This window comes from Stegostoma tigrinum, chromosome 18 (assembly GCF_030684315.1).
Source record: "Stegostoma tigrinum isolate sSteTig4 chromosome 18, sSteTig4.hap1, whole genome shotgun sequence".
In the NCBI taxonomy this organism is placed as follows: domain Eukaryota; kingdom Metazoa; phylum Chordata; class Chondrichthyes; order Orectolobiformes; family Stegostomatidae; genus Stegostoma; species Stegostoma tigrinum.
The window spans coordinates 3480366-3502887 of NC_081371.1; the positions used below are offsets into that span (position 1 = coordinate 3480366).

Consider the following 22522-nt stretch of genomic DNA (forward strand, 5'->3'; position numbering starts at 1 on the left):
TGGTCAAGAATGCCCTCGACTGTGTATCCCGTATTTCCCGCAACTCAACCCTCACACCCTATCCCTGTAATAACAACCAAAAAAGAATCCCCCTCGTCCTCACGTACCATCCCACCAACCTCCGGATCCAACGCATCATCCTCCGACACTTCCGTCATCTTGCAATCCGACCACCAAGACATTTTTTCATCCTCACCCTTATGTGCTTTCCGGAGGGACGATTCTCTCCGTGACTCCCTTGTCCGCTCCATACTCCCCTCCAGCCCCACCACACCCGGCTCTTTTCCATGCAACTGCAGGAAGTGCTACACCTGCCCCACACCTCCTCCCTCACCCCCATCCCAGGCCCCAAGAAGACTTTCCACATCAAGCACAGGTTCACCTGCACATCTGCTAATGTGGTAAACTGCATCCGCTGTGGCCTCCTCTACATCAGGGAAACCAAGCGGAGGCTTGGGGACTGCTTTGCAGAACACCTACGCTCAGTTCTCAATAAACAACTGCATCTCCCAGTCGCAAACCATTTCAACTCCCATTCCGCAAATGACATGTCCATCCTGGGCCTCCTGCAGTGCCACAACGATGCCACCTGAAGGTTGTAGGAATGGCAACTCATATTCTGCCTGGGAACCCTGCAGCCCAATGGTATCAATGTGGACTTCACAAGCTTCAAAATCTCTCCTCCTCCTAATGAATCCCAAAACCAGCCCAGCATGTCCCCGCCTCCCTAACCTGTTCTTCCTCTCACCTATCCCTTCCTCCCACCTCAAGCTGCACCCCCATTTCCTACCTGCTAACCACATCCCGCTCTCTCGACCTGTCCGTCCTCCCTGGACTGACCTATCTCCTCCCTACCTCCCCACCTACACTCACCTTTACTGGCTCCATCCCCACCTGTTTAACTTGTCTGTCTCCTCTCCACCTACCTTCTCCTCTATCCACCTTCGATCCGCCTCCCCCCCACTCCTTATTTATTTCAGAACCCTCTTCCCCTCCCCCATTTCTGATGAAGGGGCTAAGCCCGAAACGTCAGCTTTCCTGCTCCTAAGACGCTGCTTGGCCTGCCGTGTTCATTCAGCTCCGCACCTTGTTATCTCCCATTAATGGGGCAATGGCAGCAGTATTGGGGAAACACAGAACTGTTCTACTGGGGCAAGCTTCATTTAAACCATGCTGGGACTAATGTCCTCATGAATTGTGTAAGTAGGATTGTAGATAAGGTTTTAAACTAATTAGTGCAGGGTCGATGAACAGAAATTTTAAAAATCAGAAAGAAACAAGAGATGAGAGGTCAGGGTGTTTGTGATCAAAGTTTGATAGGAAGGGGTAAAAAATATAATCAGTAATAATTAGAAACTTAATAAGTAGCAACAGTGAAAAGTCAAAGCTTAAGTTTCTTTATCTGAATGATAGAAATTAATGACTATGACTTGATAAGATAGCTATTATAAAGATTTGGCTGCAGGGTGACCAAAAGTGTGAACACAACATTCAGGGGTATTCAACTTTCTGGAAGAATACGTATAAAGGAAAGGAGGCAGACTGGCATCAGTATAAAGGAAGATATCAGTACAATTGTGAGCAGTAATACAGGTGTAAGAGATGATAGTAGGGGACCAGTTGGGTGGAACAGCAGGGGAAAAAACTCATAGCAATGAGTTGTCTACAGACCCCTGAAGATTTGCTTCTCCGTAGGATAAATTATAAATCATGAATAATGAGGGCATGTAAGAAGGGCACTATAATGATCACATATAATTTCAATACACATATTGACTGGAAAATTCAGATGAACAGGGAAACATAGAAGATGAATTTCTAAACTGTACCAGGCATTCTTTCTTAAAAGTAGTACATTGCAGCACCTATACCGAGACAGGTTATTTTAGATCTAGTATAGTTAGGATTAATAAGAGATCTTGTAATGAAGGATCCTCTAGGAATAGCAATCACAGCGTGACAGAATTTCAAATTCAGTTTGAGGAAGAGTATCTTGGGTCTCAATCCAGTGTCCTCAACTTAATTACAGGGCAATTACAGAGGACATGATATCCTAGATCCAAGGATTTTAAAGGAAGTGGCTACGAAAATAGTAGAGGCATTGGTCAAAACATTCCAAAACTCACCAGATTCCAGCAGATTGGAAAACCAGTAACTTACACCTATGTTCAACAAGAGCGGGAAACAGAAAGCAGGAAATTGTAGGTTTGTTAGCCTAACATCTGTCATTGGAAAAATGCTAGAGTCCATTAGTAAGTACAAAATAGCTGGACAATTAGAAAAGCTTAACATAATCAAACAAAGTCAACATAGCTTTGTGAAAGGGAAATCATGCTTGACAATTTGCTCAAGTTCTTTGAGGATATAACACACAGAGGTGACAAACAGAAACCATTAGATGTGGTGTATTTGGATTTCCAGAAGGCAGTCAATACGGTGCCACGTAAAAGGTTATTGCACGAGATCACAGCTCACAGTATTGGGGATAATGAGTCAACATGGATGGATGACTGGTTAACACATAAGACAGGGAGCCAAGACTAATGGGTCCTTTTTCAGGATGCAGAGACATAACTAGTAGAACACCACATGGTATTAAAGTAACTAAGTAATTAAGTTGAGGACACTAGATTGAGACCCAAGTTACTCTCCCTCAAACTGAATTTGAAATTCTGTCATGCTGTGATTGTTATCCCCTAGAGGATCCTTCATTATGAGATCTCTTATTAATCCTAACTACACTAGATCTAAAATAACCTGTTTCTGTATAGGTTCTGCAATGTACTACTTTTAAGAAACAATTCCTGATGCAGGGCCCCTAACAGAGATATTTGTACCATCAACAGCCAGGGGTGAGGTGTCAGAAGACTGCAGAGATGCTAATGTTGTGTCTTTATTTAAGGAAGGCTGTAAGGGGAAGCCAGGGAACTACAGACCTGTGAGTCTGACATCAGTCGTGGGTAAGTTATAGAAGGGGATTTTGAAAGATAGCATTTACATGCAGTTGGAGAGGCAAGGACTGATTAGAGATGGTCAGTATGGCTTTGTGTATGGGAAATCATGTCTCACAAACTTGATTGAATTGTTTGAGGATGTAACCAAAAAGAGTGATGAGGGCAGAGCAATAGACACTATCTACATGGACTTTAGCAAAGCCTCTGATGAGGTTCTGCAAGGTAGTAAAGTTAAATCACATGGGATCAGGAAGACCTTGCCAAATGGATATAAAATTAGCTTGATATTAGGAGACAGAGGTTGGTGGTGGAGGGCTGCTTTTCAGACTGGAGGTGAGTGACCAGTAGCGTTCTGCAGGGATCGGTGCTGTGTCTACTTTTGTTTGTTTTTTATATAAATGATTTGGATGACAGTTTAGGAGGCACGGTTACTAAGTTTGCAGATGACACCAAAATTGGTGGCGTAGTGGAGGGTGAACTCACCTCCTGACTCCTCAAAGCCTGTCCACTATCTACAAGTCACAAGTCAGGAGTGTGATGGAATAGTCCCCACTTGCCTGGATGACTGCAGCCGCAGCTTGCACCATCCAGGACAAAGGAGCCCGCTTGATTGACACTACATCCATAAGCATCCACTCCCTCCACCACCGACACTCAGTCACAGCAGTGTGTATTATCTACAAGGTGCACTTCTGAAATTCACTAAAGATCCTCAGACAGCACATTCCAAACCCATGACCACTTCCATACGAAAGGACAATGGCAGCAAACATATGGGAACACCACCACCTCCAAGTTCCCTCCTGACTTGGAAATATATTGCCGTTCCTTCACTGTTGCTGGGTCAAAATCCTGGAACTCCCTCCCCAATGGCAATCTGGGTCAACCTACAGCAGGTGGACTGCAGCAGTTCAAGAAGGCAGCTTGCCACCACCTTCTCAGGGGCAACTAGGGATGGGTAAGAAATGCTAGCCAGACAGCAATGCCCACATCTCACAAATGAATAGAAAAAAAATCACTTACCCCTGCATAAAACATCTTATTCCTAAATCGACTGTTAAATCGTTCTGGATTTGCTTCTAGAAAAATTGGGAAAAACACAATTAGTATTCAAAGCCATGAACAGGCCATCTAAACAAATATTCTCAATGAGGCACTGATGAAAAGATAAATGACTGCAGAGAAGGTTACAATGAGTTTGATGGAATTGCTTATCCAAAAGGTTGCAAATAGTCCATCATGGAGTTCATTTAAGTTTAGGATAGACAGAATTTTGGTCTCTCGGGGGAACTGAACGATATGGGGGAGCAGGCAGGAAAGTGGAATTGAAGCCCTGATTGCAGCTATGGTCACGCTCAATGAGGAAGCAGGCTCGATGGGCCAAATGGTCTATGCTTCGCCTAAATAATCTCCCATTGCTTGTGCTCTTGTGGACTTTAGATAATTATGATTATACTGCCTTCTGAAAAAAGTATTTAATATTTCTATTCCTTCTCTGACAACAGCTGAAACATATATACACAGTGGATTTTTCACTCACTGGGTCAGGAAGGAAAAACCACATATCAACCAATTATTCAATATGGCATGAGTGCCACTCACAAAACAAAGATCCCAGTGAGCTGAGAAACTCAGCTGCTCTAACATAGCATCATAGTGCTGCTTCTCTTAAACAGACTGAGAATCAGGGCAATGTTTTAAAATTATTTGTAAGAGAAGCAAAGGCAACGTGAAAAAACACTTTTTTCACTTAGCAAGTCGTTAAGGTTGGAAATGCACTGTGACGAAATGTGGTGGAGGCAGGTTAAATTGAGGTACTTAGGAGAACATTGGACAGTTAGTTGAACAGAAATAATGCGCACTCTTTCGTGGAAAAAACAGGAGATTGACACCAAGTTAAAATGTTCAGAGTCAGGGCAAATTCAAAGAGCTGAATGGCTTGCTTCTGTATTGTAACAATTGTGTAACATTGCAATTCTGTGTGAGTAAGTGTGTATGTATGTGATAGTTCGTATGTGTTTTTGCTTGTGAGAATGTATGTGTACATGTGTTGAGTGAATGCACGTGTGTACGAATGTTTGCATATGTGAGGATGAGTGCGTAGGTGAATGAGTCTGAGAGTACGAGTGTGTATTCATGAAGAGATTGCACGTACCCCGAGATTCATGGAATTCCAGTGTCACATGGGCATCAAAACCCAGGCTAAAGTAGTTGTTAAACACAGTGAGTGGAAGCTGTGGGGAGGAAAGAGACAGAATCACTGAGTGAGTACAGATATAAAAGCTACATGGTTGAAATCCAGCTTAGTAGTGGACAGGTTTATCCACAACCTGGAAACCCCAACAAACAGAGCTTCAAAAAGCTGACAAGCCCCAAAAACAAAAAAAAACTCCAGAAACTGCCCCCAATAATAGGCTATGATCCAGGCTGCTGCACAGAAGTGACTAAATTATTGTTACTGTTGTCTTTGTTATCGCCCCTGCTATTGTTGCCGATTGTTGCGTCTTCGAACCAAGATGTGAGTTTCTGAAGCCTGTGTTCACAGCACCTAGTGTGGCTGTGAAATATGAATGATTTACTGTGATCAAGAAAAGCAGCTCTGCAAATTCCAACCGTGTTCTTTGCAGTGTACACTGTGCATCTCACAAAATGACAAAACCCTGCATGTGGCCATTCTCTTAAAAGCAAAAGCAAATACGCTTCTATTTGTCAGGCAGAGGAAATTTCACTGGCTCAGGCTGATTGGAAAGATGGAAGTGGTTTGCAAACACAATGTTCTTGATGGTGAAAAAGATGCAACCACAGCAGCAGTGGGACATCCAAAGCTCCACATAAAGGACTTGTGGAAGCTTGACATGATGACACTAAGCACTGATCGTTCCATTTGAGAGAACCAGCTCTGGTAACAGAGGGAAATAGTGATATTACCTCTGGCTTGGTATGAACTGCCATGACCAGTGGCTACAACTGTATGGCGATGGGCACCAGCATTGAAAGTAAGAGCTCATAACGACTCCTGATAATCACTTCATCAGCAACACTTGAAGCAGAACCTGCCTTAAATTTACTAGCGTCTTTAGCCATCAGCAAAACTGCAACAGATGAAGCTACCCCAAGCCCAATCGAATTGTTCAATGCTCATTGTCTTATGGTTCATTGAGGACGCTGAATTTTATCTGGGTTGCAGAGCTTTTCCTGGTGATTTGAAATAATATTCTGTAATGCAATTCCCCTTTTTCATTTCTGCTCAACACTAATTGATCCCTGGAATTGTGAACAGAAGTTCATAGGCGAGGATAGAAAGGTGGGAGAGGACTTTAACATCAGAATTCCAAGATTGTTGGAAGCAACGAGGGTTCAACAAACCAGCAAAAACTATCATGCACAAAGAACCATTCGAACTTTCCAAAGATCTTTCTTCTGACTCTCTTACATACTTTAATGACTTAATACTACAATTAAGTCAAGGAATGGAGGCTCTTAATTACAGTACTATCAGGATCTTGAAGTCAAAACATGGAATCAATAAAAGTACATTTCCCAGTCTGAAACTACAGAAAGTTCAGTGCTCCCTACTGCCATGTAATAATAGGTTCATTCTCTGGATCCTGCATGGCACAAAGCCTACAGCTTAGCTTTCTAAATGTAATGATGATAAGCACCACAGTACTTATTAAGAACCTCAGTTCAGATACCAATAATGTCCATTTGTTACGGGTGATGGTTACGCAGGAACCTAAACAGGAACTGAGCCTGTGGTTCTACATTGAACACTCAGCAGCTGTGCTATTCTATCTGTGTGGTGTGCCACTGTTCTGTGACGTGTCTGGGTGCTTGAGTACATTTTGAAGACATGGATTGTACCACATGCTGGGAAATCATGTGGCACAAAGGGCTGCTGAATTCCAATCAATAGTTAGAGAATCTTTAGGACAGATGGCTCAACAAACTCTTCAACAGAACTGACTGGAAGAAAACTGGAAGAAATGCTTCCAGAGGCTGGTCGTGACCCAAATCAACTCCAGTCTCCCAACCTGCCTCGATCCCCTACAGTCTGCCTATCAACATAACAGATCACAAAGGACGCCATATACCTAGCCCTGCACTCATCCCTTGAACATCTGGACAAAAAAGACAACTACATCAGACTCCTGCTTGTTGACTACAGCTCCACCTTCAACACCATTATCCCCTTCAGACTGATCTCAAAATTGTGTGACCTTGGTCTTGGCTCTGCCCTCTGCAATTGCTTCCTCAGTTTTCTGACCCATAGGCCACAATCAGCGAGGATGGGTAACGGCTCCTCCTGCACAATAACACTCAATACTGGAGCCCCCAAGGATGCGTCTTTCGCTCCTACTGTACTCCCTGTACACCTACAACTGTGTCACCAAATTCTGAAGAAACGCCATTTGCAAGTTCACTGAAGACACCACCATTGTGGAATGGATATCAAACAACAATGAATCAAAATACAGAAGGGAGATAGAGGGCTTGGTGATATGGTGCAGTGAAAACAATCCGTCTCTCACCGTCAGCAAAACTAAAAAACTGATCACTGACTTCAGAAAGAAGGGAGGAGAACACCATCCACATCAACAGAATTGAGGTTGAGAGGCTGAACAGTATCAAGCTCCTCGGAGAGACAATAACCGACGACTGTCTTGGACTTCCCACGTAAATGTAACAGTCAAGAAGGCACAACAACACCTCTTGTTCCTCAGGCGTCTCAGGAAATTTGGCACGTCCACAAGGACCGTAATCAACTTCTACAGATGCACCATTGAAAGCGTACTGCATAACGGCCTGGTATGGCAACTACTTTGCCCAGGATAGTAAGAAACTATAGAAGTTGTATGCACAGCCCAGACTATCACAGAAATCAACCTTCCATCCATGGACTCTATTTACACTACTTGCTGCTGTGAAAAGGTAGTCAACATCATCAAAGACCTATTGCACCCTGGTAATGACTTCCTACAACCTCTTCTGTCAGGTAGAAGATACAGAAGCCTGAACACATGCACAGGCAGGTTCAGGAGCAGCTTCTTTCTGGCCGTTATGAGACTGTTGAATGGACTCTAGCCTTATATTACGTAAGCTGCAATGTAACCTGTATGCCTCTAAGTCTTTTTGATCTGTATACCCTTATCTTGCATGTTGCGATCTGCCCGTACCGCTCATAGACAAAGCTTTTCACTGTATTTCAGTACACGTGACAATAAAAGGAATTAATCAAAACAAGCTTGCAAGAAGTGTTTTAGAAACTCTTTGTTTTCTTTAGAGAGCACCAGGTCTCATTATTCCATTGCAGCATCCGCGGAGATTGCAAGTTCCCATGTAATTTGTTGAACTATTGAATACCAAGCCTGTAATCCCACAATATAAGGCTCAATGATTTAAATGTGTACTGAATCTGCATACAAGTAACTTTGTCACATTAGATCAAGGGGACATCTTTACACACCCTTCTCCTTTCTCAAGGGTTCCAAAAAGCAAAGTTACTCATATAACGTGAATGGCAGGTCTGGCTCTATTATAGCACAATGTATAAGGGTGCAAAGTTAATTCCAATGTCATTCGTTATCAGAGATGCATCTCAGTTTGTCAAACCATCTCTTCAAGTATTCACCTGCATGTGCCAACTGCTCATTTTCAAAACGCTTGATTACCAAAGGATCTCTAGTTGCCTACAGAATCGGTCTGTGGATATCGACTATCCTATGGCATATCTGTCCTCTGGTGGAACTGGTTATGTGGGTCAACTGATGTTGCCTCCAGATTCAATGCGGCTTTACCTTGAGAGTGTAATGCACAGATGAGCTAAGCCCCAAGGAAAACTGCAGTGACTCCAGAAAAACCAAACTAGCTGTTTCCTCAGCTGCTGCATGCACATTTGCAACTACAGTAGCACTTTCCAAATATTTTCTCACTTCCAGACGATGTGTGTCAGAAGGGCAGGGAAAGTGGGGCTGTGAGAACAGGAGCCTGTTAGTGGGGCCACAAAGTTGTTGTAACTCCTTGGCTGCTGGCTCAGAACCTGGATCCCAAAATTTCACCCCTCAATTAGCTCCACTGTGGGAAGCCCTGAACTTGTTTCTTGCTTTTGCTATGCATCTTAATTTGACTATGTGTAAATACATCTTTGTTTCGCTGTGATTTATCTATACTTCAAAGGTCACAAAGAAACTCAAATGTGAGCAAACTAATACAGGAATTATGGAGCAGGGAATGTCAATAAATACTATTACAACTGAAGTGAATGTACTCTGATGGTTGAAGTAACCAAGTCAAATTAGAATCACAAAGCAGTTGAACACAGGGCTTCTTACTGACTAGAACGCATAGGGTGTAATACCCAAACTTAGGTGCCAGCTCACCACAATGTACCTCAGCTTTGTTTACACTGTTTTCCACCTTGGTGCTGTTTTGCACTTGTCCTCAGCTTTGTCACTAACAAACAAAACATTACAACATTCTCAAACTCTAACCCTCAAAGAATCTTGCAGAAAATATTAAAGGTTTGTATAAAAGTCAGCAAAGTTAGCAGCTGCAGTTACCTTCTGAGTGCCTTCTTCAGCATCATCTTGGCTAGGCTGGAGGTTATTCTGAAGGTGGAGGTTCCAGCGGTCCAGTTGGACTATATTGCCCTCCTCTACATGGCAGAGAATCTTTGAAACTGGTTCATCCGTGTACCCCTGTGACATACAGAGAACTAAATGAATTATCTCCCCCAAGTGCCTCAGTCAATGGCAAGGGCATCTCCCTTCTGCAGACTTAGAAAGGTGTCTGTTGTGAGAATGGCACTGTGAGAGTTCACAGCTAATCACCTTGTATAAAGAAAAGGAACAGGTAGAGTGCCTTATTCACCTCCTCAAGCCAAACGTAATGACTCAAACTCTTCCCATTATGCATTTAGATACCACCTGTGAAGAGCTGCCAATGTACGGAAGAATAGCAGATGTTGCTGGTAATTGTTTTTTACATTTATTCATGAGATGTGGACATCACTGACTCGACTCGCATTTTTTGCCCTTGAAATATTCTACAAATGATTGAAAGTGGAGCAGCAGAGCTTATTTTTGACAGCTTCACAGATGGAAATGATCATATTTGTAACTCAACATGGGTGGTAACTGCTGCAAGTTAGGAAGGCTAGATAAGCCTACCTAGGTTGCTGATTGCCTCCCACACAATCATATTGTGAAGGAGTACAGAAAATAAACAGAACGGCTAATGGAATAGTGGTTTTTATACCTAAAAGACAAGAACTAAGAGGTAGAAGTTAGGCTCCAGTTATTAAAGTTGGACTACATTTGGTGTACAGTTAATACCTTATGTTGCAGCATTTAAATCAATCCACTCTGACCTCACTTGTTAGATCCAAAGGTCATGCTTTTGCGTATATTCAGCTTATAAAGGGGAGATGGTGGTGTAACGGATAATGTTCTGGGGTCATGGGTTCAACTTCCACGATGACAGGGAAATAAAATGTGAATTCAGTAAAAATCCAGAAATAAAATTCTGGCCTTAAGGCAAACATAAAACCATTGTTGATTGTTGTTAAGACCCATCAAGTTCATTACTATGCTTTAGAAAAGGAAATCTGCCATTCTTATGTGGTCTACTGTGACTCCAGATCCACAGCAATGTGGGTGACTATTAACAGCCTAGCAAGCTGCTCAGATCAAAGACTGTCAGGGATGCTGGCTTTCGAGGCTTTAAGGTTGACTTGTATGCCCAAATGTCCAGCTCTTTTAGGCATCACACCTTAAGAGGATACATCAATCTTTGAGCAAGAGCCACATGGATTCAGTGCAATGATACTTGAACCCCAAAGGTTCAAATCACACCATCACCAGAGGCTTCCTCCCTCCTTTCATTGCCCTCCATGAACTTTCCTGTCAGATGTGAAAAGAAAACATAGTCAAAAGGGGTAAAAATACCCTGGAGGGTTCCTCCCAGATAAGGACAAAATGCACAATTGAAGCACAGAATATGGAACATTGACAGCATAATGGCAATATCCGCATTTACACTGCTGCCCCAGAATACAATGTAGCATCTACACACCGCTCATAGATAGAGAGTCAGTCTCAATTTTTTTTTATTCTTTCATGGCATGAGCACGTTACAGACTATGTAAGCAGTTATTGCCCATCCCCGAAGCTATGTCAACTAAATTGCTGCGAGTTTGGCGTCACTGGTAAAAATGGCAGATTTCCTCCCCGGAGGAACATTAGTGAACCTAGTAGGTTTTCTCGCCAACAATCAATAACATTAGACTCTTAATTCCAGATTATTACAGAATTCAAAACCTAGGTCCCCAGAACATTACCTGGGTCTCTGGATCAATAGTCTAGTGACAAACTACTAGACCATTTCTTCTCCACCCTAACAAATCCAATTACATTACCATTAAATTACTATCTCCTCACTAATGCCTTGATTTATCATAAATATATCTAATTATTACCCCTTCTCCAATTTTGTCCTCTAACTCTACGAATGTTTTCACCTTCAAGTATTCATGCCATTTCCTCTTGGAAATTGTTATTAAATATTCTTCAATCACTCTCACTCCAGCAATCCTCTATAACAACCTGTCAAAGGAATTACAAAGGGTGTCCTAATGCTTTTCTCTCACTGTTGTTACAAGTCCCTTTCATACCCTGCACCTTCCCTTTGACAGCCAGGCTGCATTACATACCATCATCTATCTTTCTGGGTGGCATTGCTAGCCCATCCTCACAGGTGGACCTGTTGAAGGATGTACCTACCCCTCCCCAGTTGAGGGTACGGGCCAGGTCATTTCCTGTACCAAGTGGAAGCACTGCGACTGGAGGCTGGGGATTGAGTTGTAGTTCGTCCAACAGGGAAAGAATCCAGCCCACCTGGACAGAAAGACAAGAATATAAAATCACCGGTTGAAATAAAGATGTTCATTTTCATGCATGTCAAATCTAGAAACATGTTAGAGTACAGGCTTTTCTCTTTTAAGATTTTACTTCAAAACTCCACTCAGATTTCTCATTCTATTCTCAACCAGAACTGGAAGAGTGAAGAATTAATTTGCACTGAGCGTGCACTTCTGTGAACCTCAACCCAGTTCTCAGTAGGTGTGCACAGCACTATGAAATGAGCCCAACTTGGCACTAATTTGGGCTGAACTGACAAGTTTATTCTGTGAGACATAAAGTGGCTAGTGGGTGGGGTTTCTCTTGTTCTTTTAAAAATCATCCTTAACACTGAACAATAATGGTCCAGTGTTAATATACTAAGAAATAGTCAAAAGCAGTGATATTGATGCTGATGTAGATACTTGAAATTAGAATCGAGTCATTAGAGTTCTAAGAATGCTCCCTCCTTCCCATTTATGTATGCGGTGTAAATGATGAATAAAGGATCCTGCTCACCAGTCTGAAGACACACTTGTCTCTTTCTGCAACTTGAAGGATGATCTTACAATAGACACAATGCTGGAGCGGACCAGCCAACATTTATCCTGCCAAGTGAACCTCATTCTTTTCTATCACTGTGGCAATACTTTAGTTGGACCTTACTTGCTCTCACATAGTAACTCACTGCCTGTCCACCTGTAAACGTTGAGTCATTTTATCCAAAGGCACTGTGCAAAAATAAACAACAACAGCTTTGTCCAGCACTTTTAGTTTAATGAAGTAACCCAATTTGCCCAATCGGCATGTTATAAAGCAAAACAAAAGCCACATAGGAAGATATTAGGCAGATGGCCAGTAGCTTGGTCAAATGCAGACCGGCTAAAAAAAGTAAAAAAAAGGGCTGAAGTGGCAGAGAGGCTTTGGGAGACAATTTAAGAGTTTAAGTTGCAGTCCCCAAGGCATAGCTGCCAATGATGGAGAAACCAAAATCAGGGATGCTTGGTGGCGGAAAGTTCCAGTTCACTCAGGAAGTCTGTTACCACTGTCCCGTGCATGTTGGAACACAGAGCAAAGGACAGTGATAGTAGAAACTGCAATAATTTTCCAAGATAACAAAGTGTGGAGCTGGGTGAACACAGCAGGCCAAGCAGCATCTCAGGAGCACAAAAGCTGACGTTTCAGACCTAGACCCTTCATCAGAGAGGGGGATGGGGAGAGGGTTCTGAAATAAATAGGGAGAGAGGGGGAGGCGGATCGAAGATGGATAGAGTAGAAGATCACATCCACAACACATCCCTCACACCCTGCCCCGACAATAACCACCCTAAGAGAATCCCCTCGTCCTCACATACCACCCCACCAACCTCCGGATACAACGCATCATCCTCCGACACTTCCGCCATCTACAATCTGACCCCACCACCCAAGACATTTTTCCATCCCCACCCTTGTCTGCCTTCCGGAGAGACCACTCTCTCCATGACTCCCTTGTCCGCTCCATACTCCCCTCCAACCCCATCACGCCCGGCGCCTTCCCCTGCAACCGCAGCAAGGGCTATACTTGCCCCCACACCTCCTCCTTCATCCCTGTCCCAGGCCCCAAGATGACTTTCCATATTAAGCAGATGTTCACCTGCACATCTGCCAATGTGGTATACTGTATCCACTATACCCGTTGTGGCTTCCTCTACATTCGGGAAACCAAGCAGAGGCCTGGAGACCGCTTTGCAGAACACCTCTGCTCGGTTCGCAATAAACAACTGCACCTCCAAGTCGCGAACAATTTCAACTCCCCCTCCCATTCCTCAGACGACATGTCCATCCTGGGCCTCCTGCAGTGCCACAATGATGTCATCCAAAGGTTGCAGGAACAGCAACTCATATTCCGCTTGGGAACCCTGCAGCCCAATGGTATCAATGTGGACTTCACAAGCTTCAAAATCTCCCCTTCCCCCACTGCATCCCCAAACCAGGTCAGCTTGTCCCCTCCCCCCACTGCATCCCAAAACCAGCCCAGCCTGTCTCTGCCTCCCTAACCTGTCCTTCCTCTCACCTATCTCCTCCTCCCACCTCAAGCCGCACCTCCATTTCCCACCTACTAACCTCATCCTGCCTCCTTGACCTGTCCGTCCTCCTCGGACTGACCTATCCCGTCTCCACCTATATTCTCCTCTCCACCTATCTTCTCCTCTATCCATCTTCGGTCCGCCTCCCCCTCTCTCCCTATTTATTTCAGAACCCTCTCCCCATTCCCCCTCTCTGATGAAGGGTCTAGGCCCGAAACGTCAGCTTTTGTGCTCTTGAGATGCTGCTTGGCCTGCTGTGTTCATCCAGGACTTCACACTTTGTTATCTTGGATTCTCCAGCATCTGCAGTTCCCATCATCTCTAATAATATTCCATCTCTCTACTCTTTTTCCCGCCATTGGCATTTGTTGAAAGGATTTGCAGAATGATAGTCAGCTTGGGTGGCTGTTTTATGTAGCTATTTTTAATAGCTGGAGCTTGTGAATCAGAGGCAGAGATGCTGCTCATTACAAAACAAGGCCCTGACCACAGGTGGTTAAGAAGCTAGAATTACAGGAATTAAGAAGATTGTGGGGCTGGAGGATTTCATAGAGGTAAGAAAGGTAAAGGCTATGATGAATTTGAAAACAATGGCAAGACCTTTCCTGTCCGAGAGCCAATCTGCGTCAGTAAGCACAGGGGAATGGGACTTGTTGCAAGTTTAGCTGCAGGAAACAGAGGCAGAATGTGGCAGGCTAGCCAGGAGTCTGTGGAAATGTCGAGACTAAAGGTAACAGGGACATAGACGAGGGACTCTGCAGCAGGTGAACTGAGGAATGGACAGAGTTTGGCACTAGGTGGAAATAGGTCTTCTTAATGTGCGGTCAATAGCTCATGCTGGGATCAAATAAGATTGCAAACAGTCTGGTTCAGCCTTAGGTATTTGAGGGATGTGGTAACTAAGGAATTAATGCAAATTGCTATCTTACCATTGAAAGATAAAGATTCATTAAGGTGATAGCAATGGTGCTTTAACAAGCTTTCAGGGAGATTAAGGTTACATGTCAGGCCGTGAAACATTATCTTGCATTAGGAATGTATTGAGACTCAGGGGGAACTGATCACACTGATTCCAACGAATGATTCTAGCAATGAGCCATTGGCAAATATCTATTATGTGGATTTGTTCTCTGCAGCATGTGGAAGATGTGGACTGTCAGTATGTCAAAATGCAAAAATGTAAAACTGGCACTGAGAACAGTATGGGAAATTTTATTTCTGCTCTAGCTTGTGGTATACTTGATGCCGAAATTGCGGATTAATGTAAGAGGATTAAACGCAAAGAGTGAGCTGATACTTCCTTGAGTATATAAGATTGCGGAGTGGTTGTTTTCTTACTTCTCTTGTGGGACATGGATGCCACTGGTCAGCCAGCATTTATTGTCCATCCATAGTTGCCCTTGAAAAGATGGTGATGAGCTGCCTTCTTGAACCACTACAGTCCATTTGCTATAGGTAGACCCGTAATGCTGTTGGGGGGAATTCTTGGATTATGACACATTGACAGTGAAGGAACGATGATTTATTTCCAAGTCAGGATGGTGAGTGGCTTGGAGGGAAATTTGCAGATGTTGTGATCCCATTTATTTGCTGCCTTTGTTCTTCTAGATGGAAGTGGTCATGCATTTGGAGGGTTCTGCCTATGGATTTTTTTGGTGAATTTCTGCAGTGCATCTTGTAAATAGTACATACCGCTGCTACGGAGCAGCATTGGGTAGGAAAGGGAGCGGATGCTTGTGGATGTGGTGCCAATCAAGCAAGCTGCTTTGTCCTTGATGGTGTCAAGCTTCTTCAATGTTGTTGGGGCTGCACCCATCCAGACGAGTGGAGAGTATTCCGTCACACTTCTGACTTGTGCCTTATAGATTGCAGACAGGCTTTGGAGATTCAAAGATGAGTTACTCACTGCAAAATTCCTAGCCTTGACCTGCTCTTGTGCCCACAGTATTTATATGGTGAGTCCAGTTGAGTTTCTGGATAACGGTAAACCCAGGATGTTGATAGTGGAGTATTCAGTGATGGTATTGCCATTGAATGCCAAGGGCGAGTGGTCGGATTGTTTCTTCTTGGATATGGTCTTTGCATGGTACTTACGTGGCGCTAATGACACTTGCCACTTGTCAGCCCTGGATATTGTCCAGGTCTTGTTGCATTTGAACATGGGCTTCTTCTGCATCTGAGGAGCCATGAATGCTGGTGAGCATTCTGTAATCATCAGCAAACATGCTTACTTCTAACCTTGTGATTGAGAACAAGTCATTGATGAAACAGCAGGATATTATCCTGAAGAACCCCTGCAGCGATGTCCTGGAGCTGAGATGACCGAGCTCCAACAACTACAACCACTTTCCTGTATAAAGTATGACTCTAACCTGTGGATAGTTTGCCCCTGATTCCTATTGATTTCTGTTTCGCTAAGGCTCCTTGATTCCACACTTGGTGAAATGTGGCCCTGATATCACTCTCTTTGGGTATTAAAAATAAAGGAAGTATTTTCTGTGACAGAAATCAAGAACAAAAGGATATTGTTACAACTTCAGAGCCAGGTCATTCAGAAACAAAACACCAGATAACTATTTGAACAAGGAATAAGGGTAAGCCACTTGGTCATTTGAGCCTGATCTGCCTTTAATAAGATCATGGCTGATCTGATTTTAACCTCAACTCTACATTCCTGCACATCTGCACTAATCTTTCATCCCTTCAGTAATCAAGAATATATATATGCACGTGAGCCTTAAAAATGAATCAGGTATGATTCCTATCTGTGGAAAGTTTGCCCCCGATTCCTATTGATACAGATTCTATGTCCTGTACTTTTTGAGGAAGGGAATTCCAAAGACTCTCAACCATCTGAGAAAATTTTTTTCTCCCCATCTCTGTTTTAAGTGGCAATCCCTAATTTTTAAAATTATGATCAGGAGGTGGTTTCTCATACACTGGATGAACCGGAATCTTTTCTCCAACAAAGTACTGGTTCCAAACTGGCTGAGGTTTTCAACACTTAAATCAAGAAATATTTATTCAATAAAGGTATCAGGAGAAATGGAGCAAACAGAAATTGATAACTGAAGTTGAGAATCAGTGCAGCCATTATTTTTTAGGTTAAATGGTCTGCTAGGAGCCAACAGACAAATGTGGTGCCCCATCCGTAATTAGTTCAAACCTAATTCTAGAGTTTGCTTGAAATTAGTGAAGTTGTGGCAAAGGGAGGTCAGACTGACGATGGCTGTTTGTTCTGCATTAATGTGTAACTAGATAGTGACGTTTGCCATGTCTTGTCAGCACATTTTCTCTTATGCTGGATGCCTCCATTGTATATTGGACACAGGAAATCCCAGCAGATACATTCCACCACTCTGCCTCAACAACACATTCCACACTGTCCTCACATCACTTGATAGACTTCTAGCCCAAAAGTATCATTCAATCTCTGTCTTGAACATGGCTGAACCTATACAGTTTTCTTGGATAAAGAATTCCAAAGATTCATTTGAATCTGAGTGAAAACAACTCCCCCCAATCTCTGTCTTAAATGGCCTGGCTCCATTTCCGACAGCGTGCTGCCTTGTTTTAGGTTCTTCCAGCCAATGATACATCCTTCCCACTCTAACCCATCAAGTCCTGTAAGAATTTTGCGAGCATCAAATCACAGACCAGCATAGAGGGTACAAAGGCTCTTTCCAGGACTCCTAAACAATGAATTAACCAAACATCTGACCCTTAGATCTATGCAATTCTGTTCAGCTGGGCCAAATTTCTAGATACACCCAGGAAGAAAAATCAGAGGGCCAAAATTCAGCCAGAAGCTCAGGCTTTGTTTGCCACTGAGACGGTGCAGCAAAGATTCACCAGACTGGTTTCTGGGATGGTAGAACTCTCCTGCTTGGAGACTGTATTCTCCAGAGTTTAGAAAATTATGAGGTGATTTCATTAAAATCTACAAAATATTTACTGGACTTGATAGAGTAGGTACAGGAACGATGTCTTCCCTTTGGCTGCGAGTATCTAGAACCAAGGAACACACATCAGAATCAGGGGCAGGCTGTTTAGGATTGAGATGAGAATGACTTCTTTTCATCCAGAAAGTGGTGAATCTTTGGAATTTTCTACACCAACGGGCTATTAAGGATCAAATCTTGAGTAAGTTCAAGAGAAATGGATAACTTCTTTGATAAGGGAGATATGGGATAGTACAGGAAAATGGTGTTGAGGCACAATATCAACCACAACAGTTGAAAGGTGAAGTAGGTTCGAGGAGCCTAGTGGTTTGCTCCTACTCTTGTATCTCCCCAGCAATCCCAAACACTACAACACCTTCTGACCAATCATGCATGAGAACAAAATGGTTCATGTCTTTTTGATCCCACAGATTAAATGTTTAATTTGCTAAAATTACAAACCGTTCCATCTCCACCACAGGCCAGGATCCGGAGGTTTGCGACCTTTCGATACAGTTCCAAGCTGTTCAGGAAACAGAAAATGTTTGTGTGATTCAGTGAAACACATGACTTGTAAACTAACAGTTAAATCAAGAGGGTCAACAGACCCCAAGCTAACGTATATCATTGAAACACAGAAAGACTTGGTCATTTAGCCCATTGAGCCCATTCTGCTACTCAGCATGTTCTTGGTTAACTTTCTATCTCAATGCCATACTCAAGTTCTCTCCCCATATTCCTTCACTTTTAGTGTCTGGAAATCTATTCCTTTCTTACATATATTCAGGAAGTTGGCTTCCACAGACTTCTGGTGGTTGAGAATTCCACTGGTTCATTTCTCTCTGAGGGAAGCAAATATCCTCAATTCTTCCCTAAATGGACTACCCAGTATCATGTGGCGTTGGGACCTTATTCTACAACGTCCTAGCCAGGGGTAGCATGATCACTTCAGGCTGTCCAGTCCTGTCATAATTTTATATGTTTCTATGAGATCCCCTCTCATTCTTCAAACCTCCAGTGAACATAGGACCAGTTGATACACTGTCTCCTTGGATAATGGACCTGACATCCTATAAATCAGTGTGGTGAATCTTTGCTGCACTTCCTCTATGGAAAGCACATTTTTTTCATAGATAAGGAGACCAAAACTGCACACCCCACACCAAGGTATACAGCCACTAAGGCCCTGTACAGCCTCAGTAAGAATTACTTGCCCTGTACTCAAAACTTCTTACAAGGAAGGCCAACATAAACACTTGTCTCCCTAACTGCTTGTGCAACTGAATGCTTCCTTTCAGTGAGTGGTACCTGAGGATACGCAGGTTTCACCGTACATTAATCTTTCCCAATCAATCGTCTTTTAAATAATACTCTGCTGTTCTATTTCTATCAAAGTGAATAATTTGACAACTATCAATGTTATGCCATCTGCCATCCATTTGCCGACTCACTCAACTTTCCTAAGTCACCAAGAAGCAGTTATACATATTGCTCACCTCTCACACTCCCACCTAGTTTTAAGTCATCAGCAAATTTGGAAATATTGCATTTGATTCACTCTTCCAAATCATTGATATATATTGTGAACAGCTGGGCCCCAAGGACTGATCTGTAGCCATCATCACCCACACATGGAGGTTCAGCGGTTAGCACTCCAGCCACAGGTCTGTGGTCATGCTAAATTGCTATATTATCCAGGGATGTGGAGGCCAGGAAGATTAGCCATGGGAAGTGCAAGGTTACAGGTATAGGATAGGGGGTGGGTCTGGGAGGGATGCTTTCAGCGGATTGGTGTGGACTTGATGGGCTGAATGGTCTTCTTCCACACCGTAGGGATTCTATGGTACTCTCTATTTCCTGTCTGTTAACCAATTCCCAATCCATGCCAGTATAGTATTAACAATTTGATGTGCTTAATCTTGCACAGTAATCCCCTTTGTGGAATTTCATTGAAAATTATTTAAAAATCCAAATACACCAGATCTATTGGTTCTGTCAAATCTGAGGCACAGATTTGACAGCACTCTTAAATTACTGGATCTGTGCCTCACAACCCACTTCATCTTCAAAAGCAAGATATATGGATAAATCAACAGAACACCCAAAGGATCATCAATATCAGGATTAATTGCAGAAGCCATAATGCAAAGACAGGAACAGACAGCACTTCCCACCATCCAACCAAGACTATGGATACGCTATGTAGATGACACCTTTGTAATTATCAAACTCTCTAAACTGGAAGAAATCCGTTTACTCATAATCAACATCCCCACCCACAAAACATTCACCAGGGAAGAAGAGTACAATATGTTAGTGTCGAAGTGGTTGAATGTATGGCCAATGGTGAGCTCCAGAGCAGCGTAGACAGGGAGGCCACCCATACAGATCAGGTAGTCAACTGCAATAGCAATCATCCCAATACCAACAAAAGGAGTTGCATCAAAACACTGTTCAAGTAAGTTGCAACACATTGCAGCATCTCAGAGCTATGCAAAGCAAAGGAAGAACATCTATACAGCATCTTTGGAAACAACGGTTACCCGAAAAGCTGGGTTCGTTGATACCTACGCTACAGACCATAACAGGGAAAACAACATGTCCAAAGATACCAGTCACCTGGCCACACAAGAACATATCTGAAATGACCACCAGATTACTCTGCTCCCTCTGAGATGCTGCAATGTGTTGCAACTTACTTGAACAGTGTTTTGATGCAACTCCTTTTGTAGCCCACAAGCCGACAGTTACACTACGACAGCCATTGACAAGAATAAAGGATCCAACAACCACAACTAACAGAACCAACATTATTTGTGAGATACGATGCAAAGACTTCCAAAAACATTACAGAGGACAAACCAGCTATCAGATTCATGAATACCAACTAGCTATCAAGAGACATGACCAACTATCACTCATTTCAATACTTATGGACAAAGAGGGACAAATTTGACTGGGACAATGTAGCCATCCTAGGACAAGCCAACCAAAGACACACAAGAGAATTCCTGGAGGCCCGGCACTCAAACTGGATCTCCATTAACAAACATGTAGTGCTGGACACCATATACCAACCATTAACAAACAAATCCGGAAGTGAACAGCTGTAAATTTGGTTGGTGACCCCCACCATTATGGCTTTTGTTGATGCCTAACAATAGGTAGCGTATAATGACAGACTATGTGATAACAAGACTTGGTGTATCAGGTAGGGGGCCAGAACATGGGAAAGTTCAGGCCCTAAAATTACTGAACTCGATTTTGAGTTCAGAAGGCTGCAAAGTCCCCAAGCAGAAAATGAGGGGTTGTTCTCCCAAGTTTCTCTGAGCTTCGCTGGAACACTGTGACAAGCCTGAGGCAGAGATGTTGGCCAGGAAACAGAGTGGTGGGTTAAAGTGGCAGGCATCTGGAGGCTCAAGATCATTTTTGCAAGCAGAATGTAAATGTTCTACGAAACAGTCATTCAGTCTCCACTTTGCTTTTCCAATGTACAAGAGAACAAGTTGTGAGATTGTGGGAAGTGCAGATAAGGTGCTGTTTCATCTGGAAGGTATGTTTGGGCCCTTGGATACTGAGGAGGGAGGATGTAAATGGACAAGTGTTTACATCTTCTGCAGTTGCAGGGTAAGGTGTTGTGGGGTGGGGAGGGGGTATGGGTTGCTGGGATTGAAGTAAGAGTGGACCAGGGTGTCCCAAGGGGTATGTTCCCTGTGAAAGGTGGACAAGGAGAGGAATGGAATATGTGTCTGGTGCTGCTATCTTGCTGGAGGTGGCAGAAATGGTGCCTGATGATCTTCTGGATTTGGAAACTGATGGAATGGTAGATAAGCAGAAGGGGAACCCTTTATCACTGTTGCAGAAGGGAAGTCAGGAGATGATGGCCCAAGTATGGGAGATGGGTTTGACCCGGTTGAGGGTCCTGCTGACAACTGTGCTGGGGAATCCTTGGTTGAAAAGAAGGTGGACATTGCAGAGGCTCTCTTGTCGCAGTTGGCCTCATCCGGACATATGTGATGGAGACGAATGAACTGAGAGAATGGAATGGAGTCTTTGCAGAAAGTAAGGCGCAAGGATGTATAGTCCAAGTAGCTGTGGGAGTCAGCGGGTTGAAAGTGGATATCTATGGCCAGCCTATCCCCAGAAATGGAAACAAAGATGTCAAGGAAGGGAAAGGAGGAGTCAGAGATAGACCAGGTGAAAGTGAGGGCAGGGTGAAAACTGGAATCAAAATCGATGAACTTTTCCAATTCTGGATGACAGGGGAAAGCAGCACCGATGACATCATTGATATGTCAGAGAATGCATTGTGGGTGGCAGCCGGAACAGGACTGAAACAAGGACTGTTCCACATGCTCCATGAAGAAACAGGCATAACTGGGCCATGAGTATACCCATGGCCTCACCTCTGACCTGACAAAAATGACAGGAGTTAAAAGAGAAGATACTGAGGGTGAGGAAGAGCTCGGCCAAGTGGAGGAGGGTGGTGGTGGATGGGGACAGTTCAGGCCTTTGCTCCAGGAAGAAGCAGAGAGCCCTGAGACCATCCTGATAGGGGATGGATGTGTTAAAAGGATTGCACATTCATAAAATAGAAGGCGGCTGGAGCCTGCAAACCGGAAATTTTGAAACTGGTGTAGATCGTTAGAGGAATCACAGAT

General features: G+C 43.4%; 1 protein-coding gene across 1 annotated transcript in view; it reads right to left on the reverse strand.

The window, feature by feature from the left end:
* Positions 1-22522, reverse strand: part of dgki (diacylglycerol kinase, iota) — a 193083-nt gene that overhangs the window by 79886 nt on the left and 90675 nt on the right. The window contains exons 12-16 of the mRNA XM_059652275.1: positions 18324-18384; positions 11735-11848; positions 9515-9652; positions 5110-5188; positions 3978-4033 (exon numbers count right to left, since the gene is read on the reverse strand). Coding sequence (XP_059508258.1) covers positions 3978-4033; positions 5110-5188; positions 9515-9652; positions 11735-11848; positions 18324-18384 — 448 coding nt within the window. The remainder of the gene's footprint in view (positions 1-3977; positions 4034-5109; positions 5189-9514; positions 9653-11734; positions 11849-18323; positions 18385-22522) is intronic.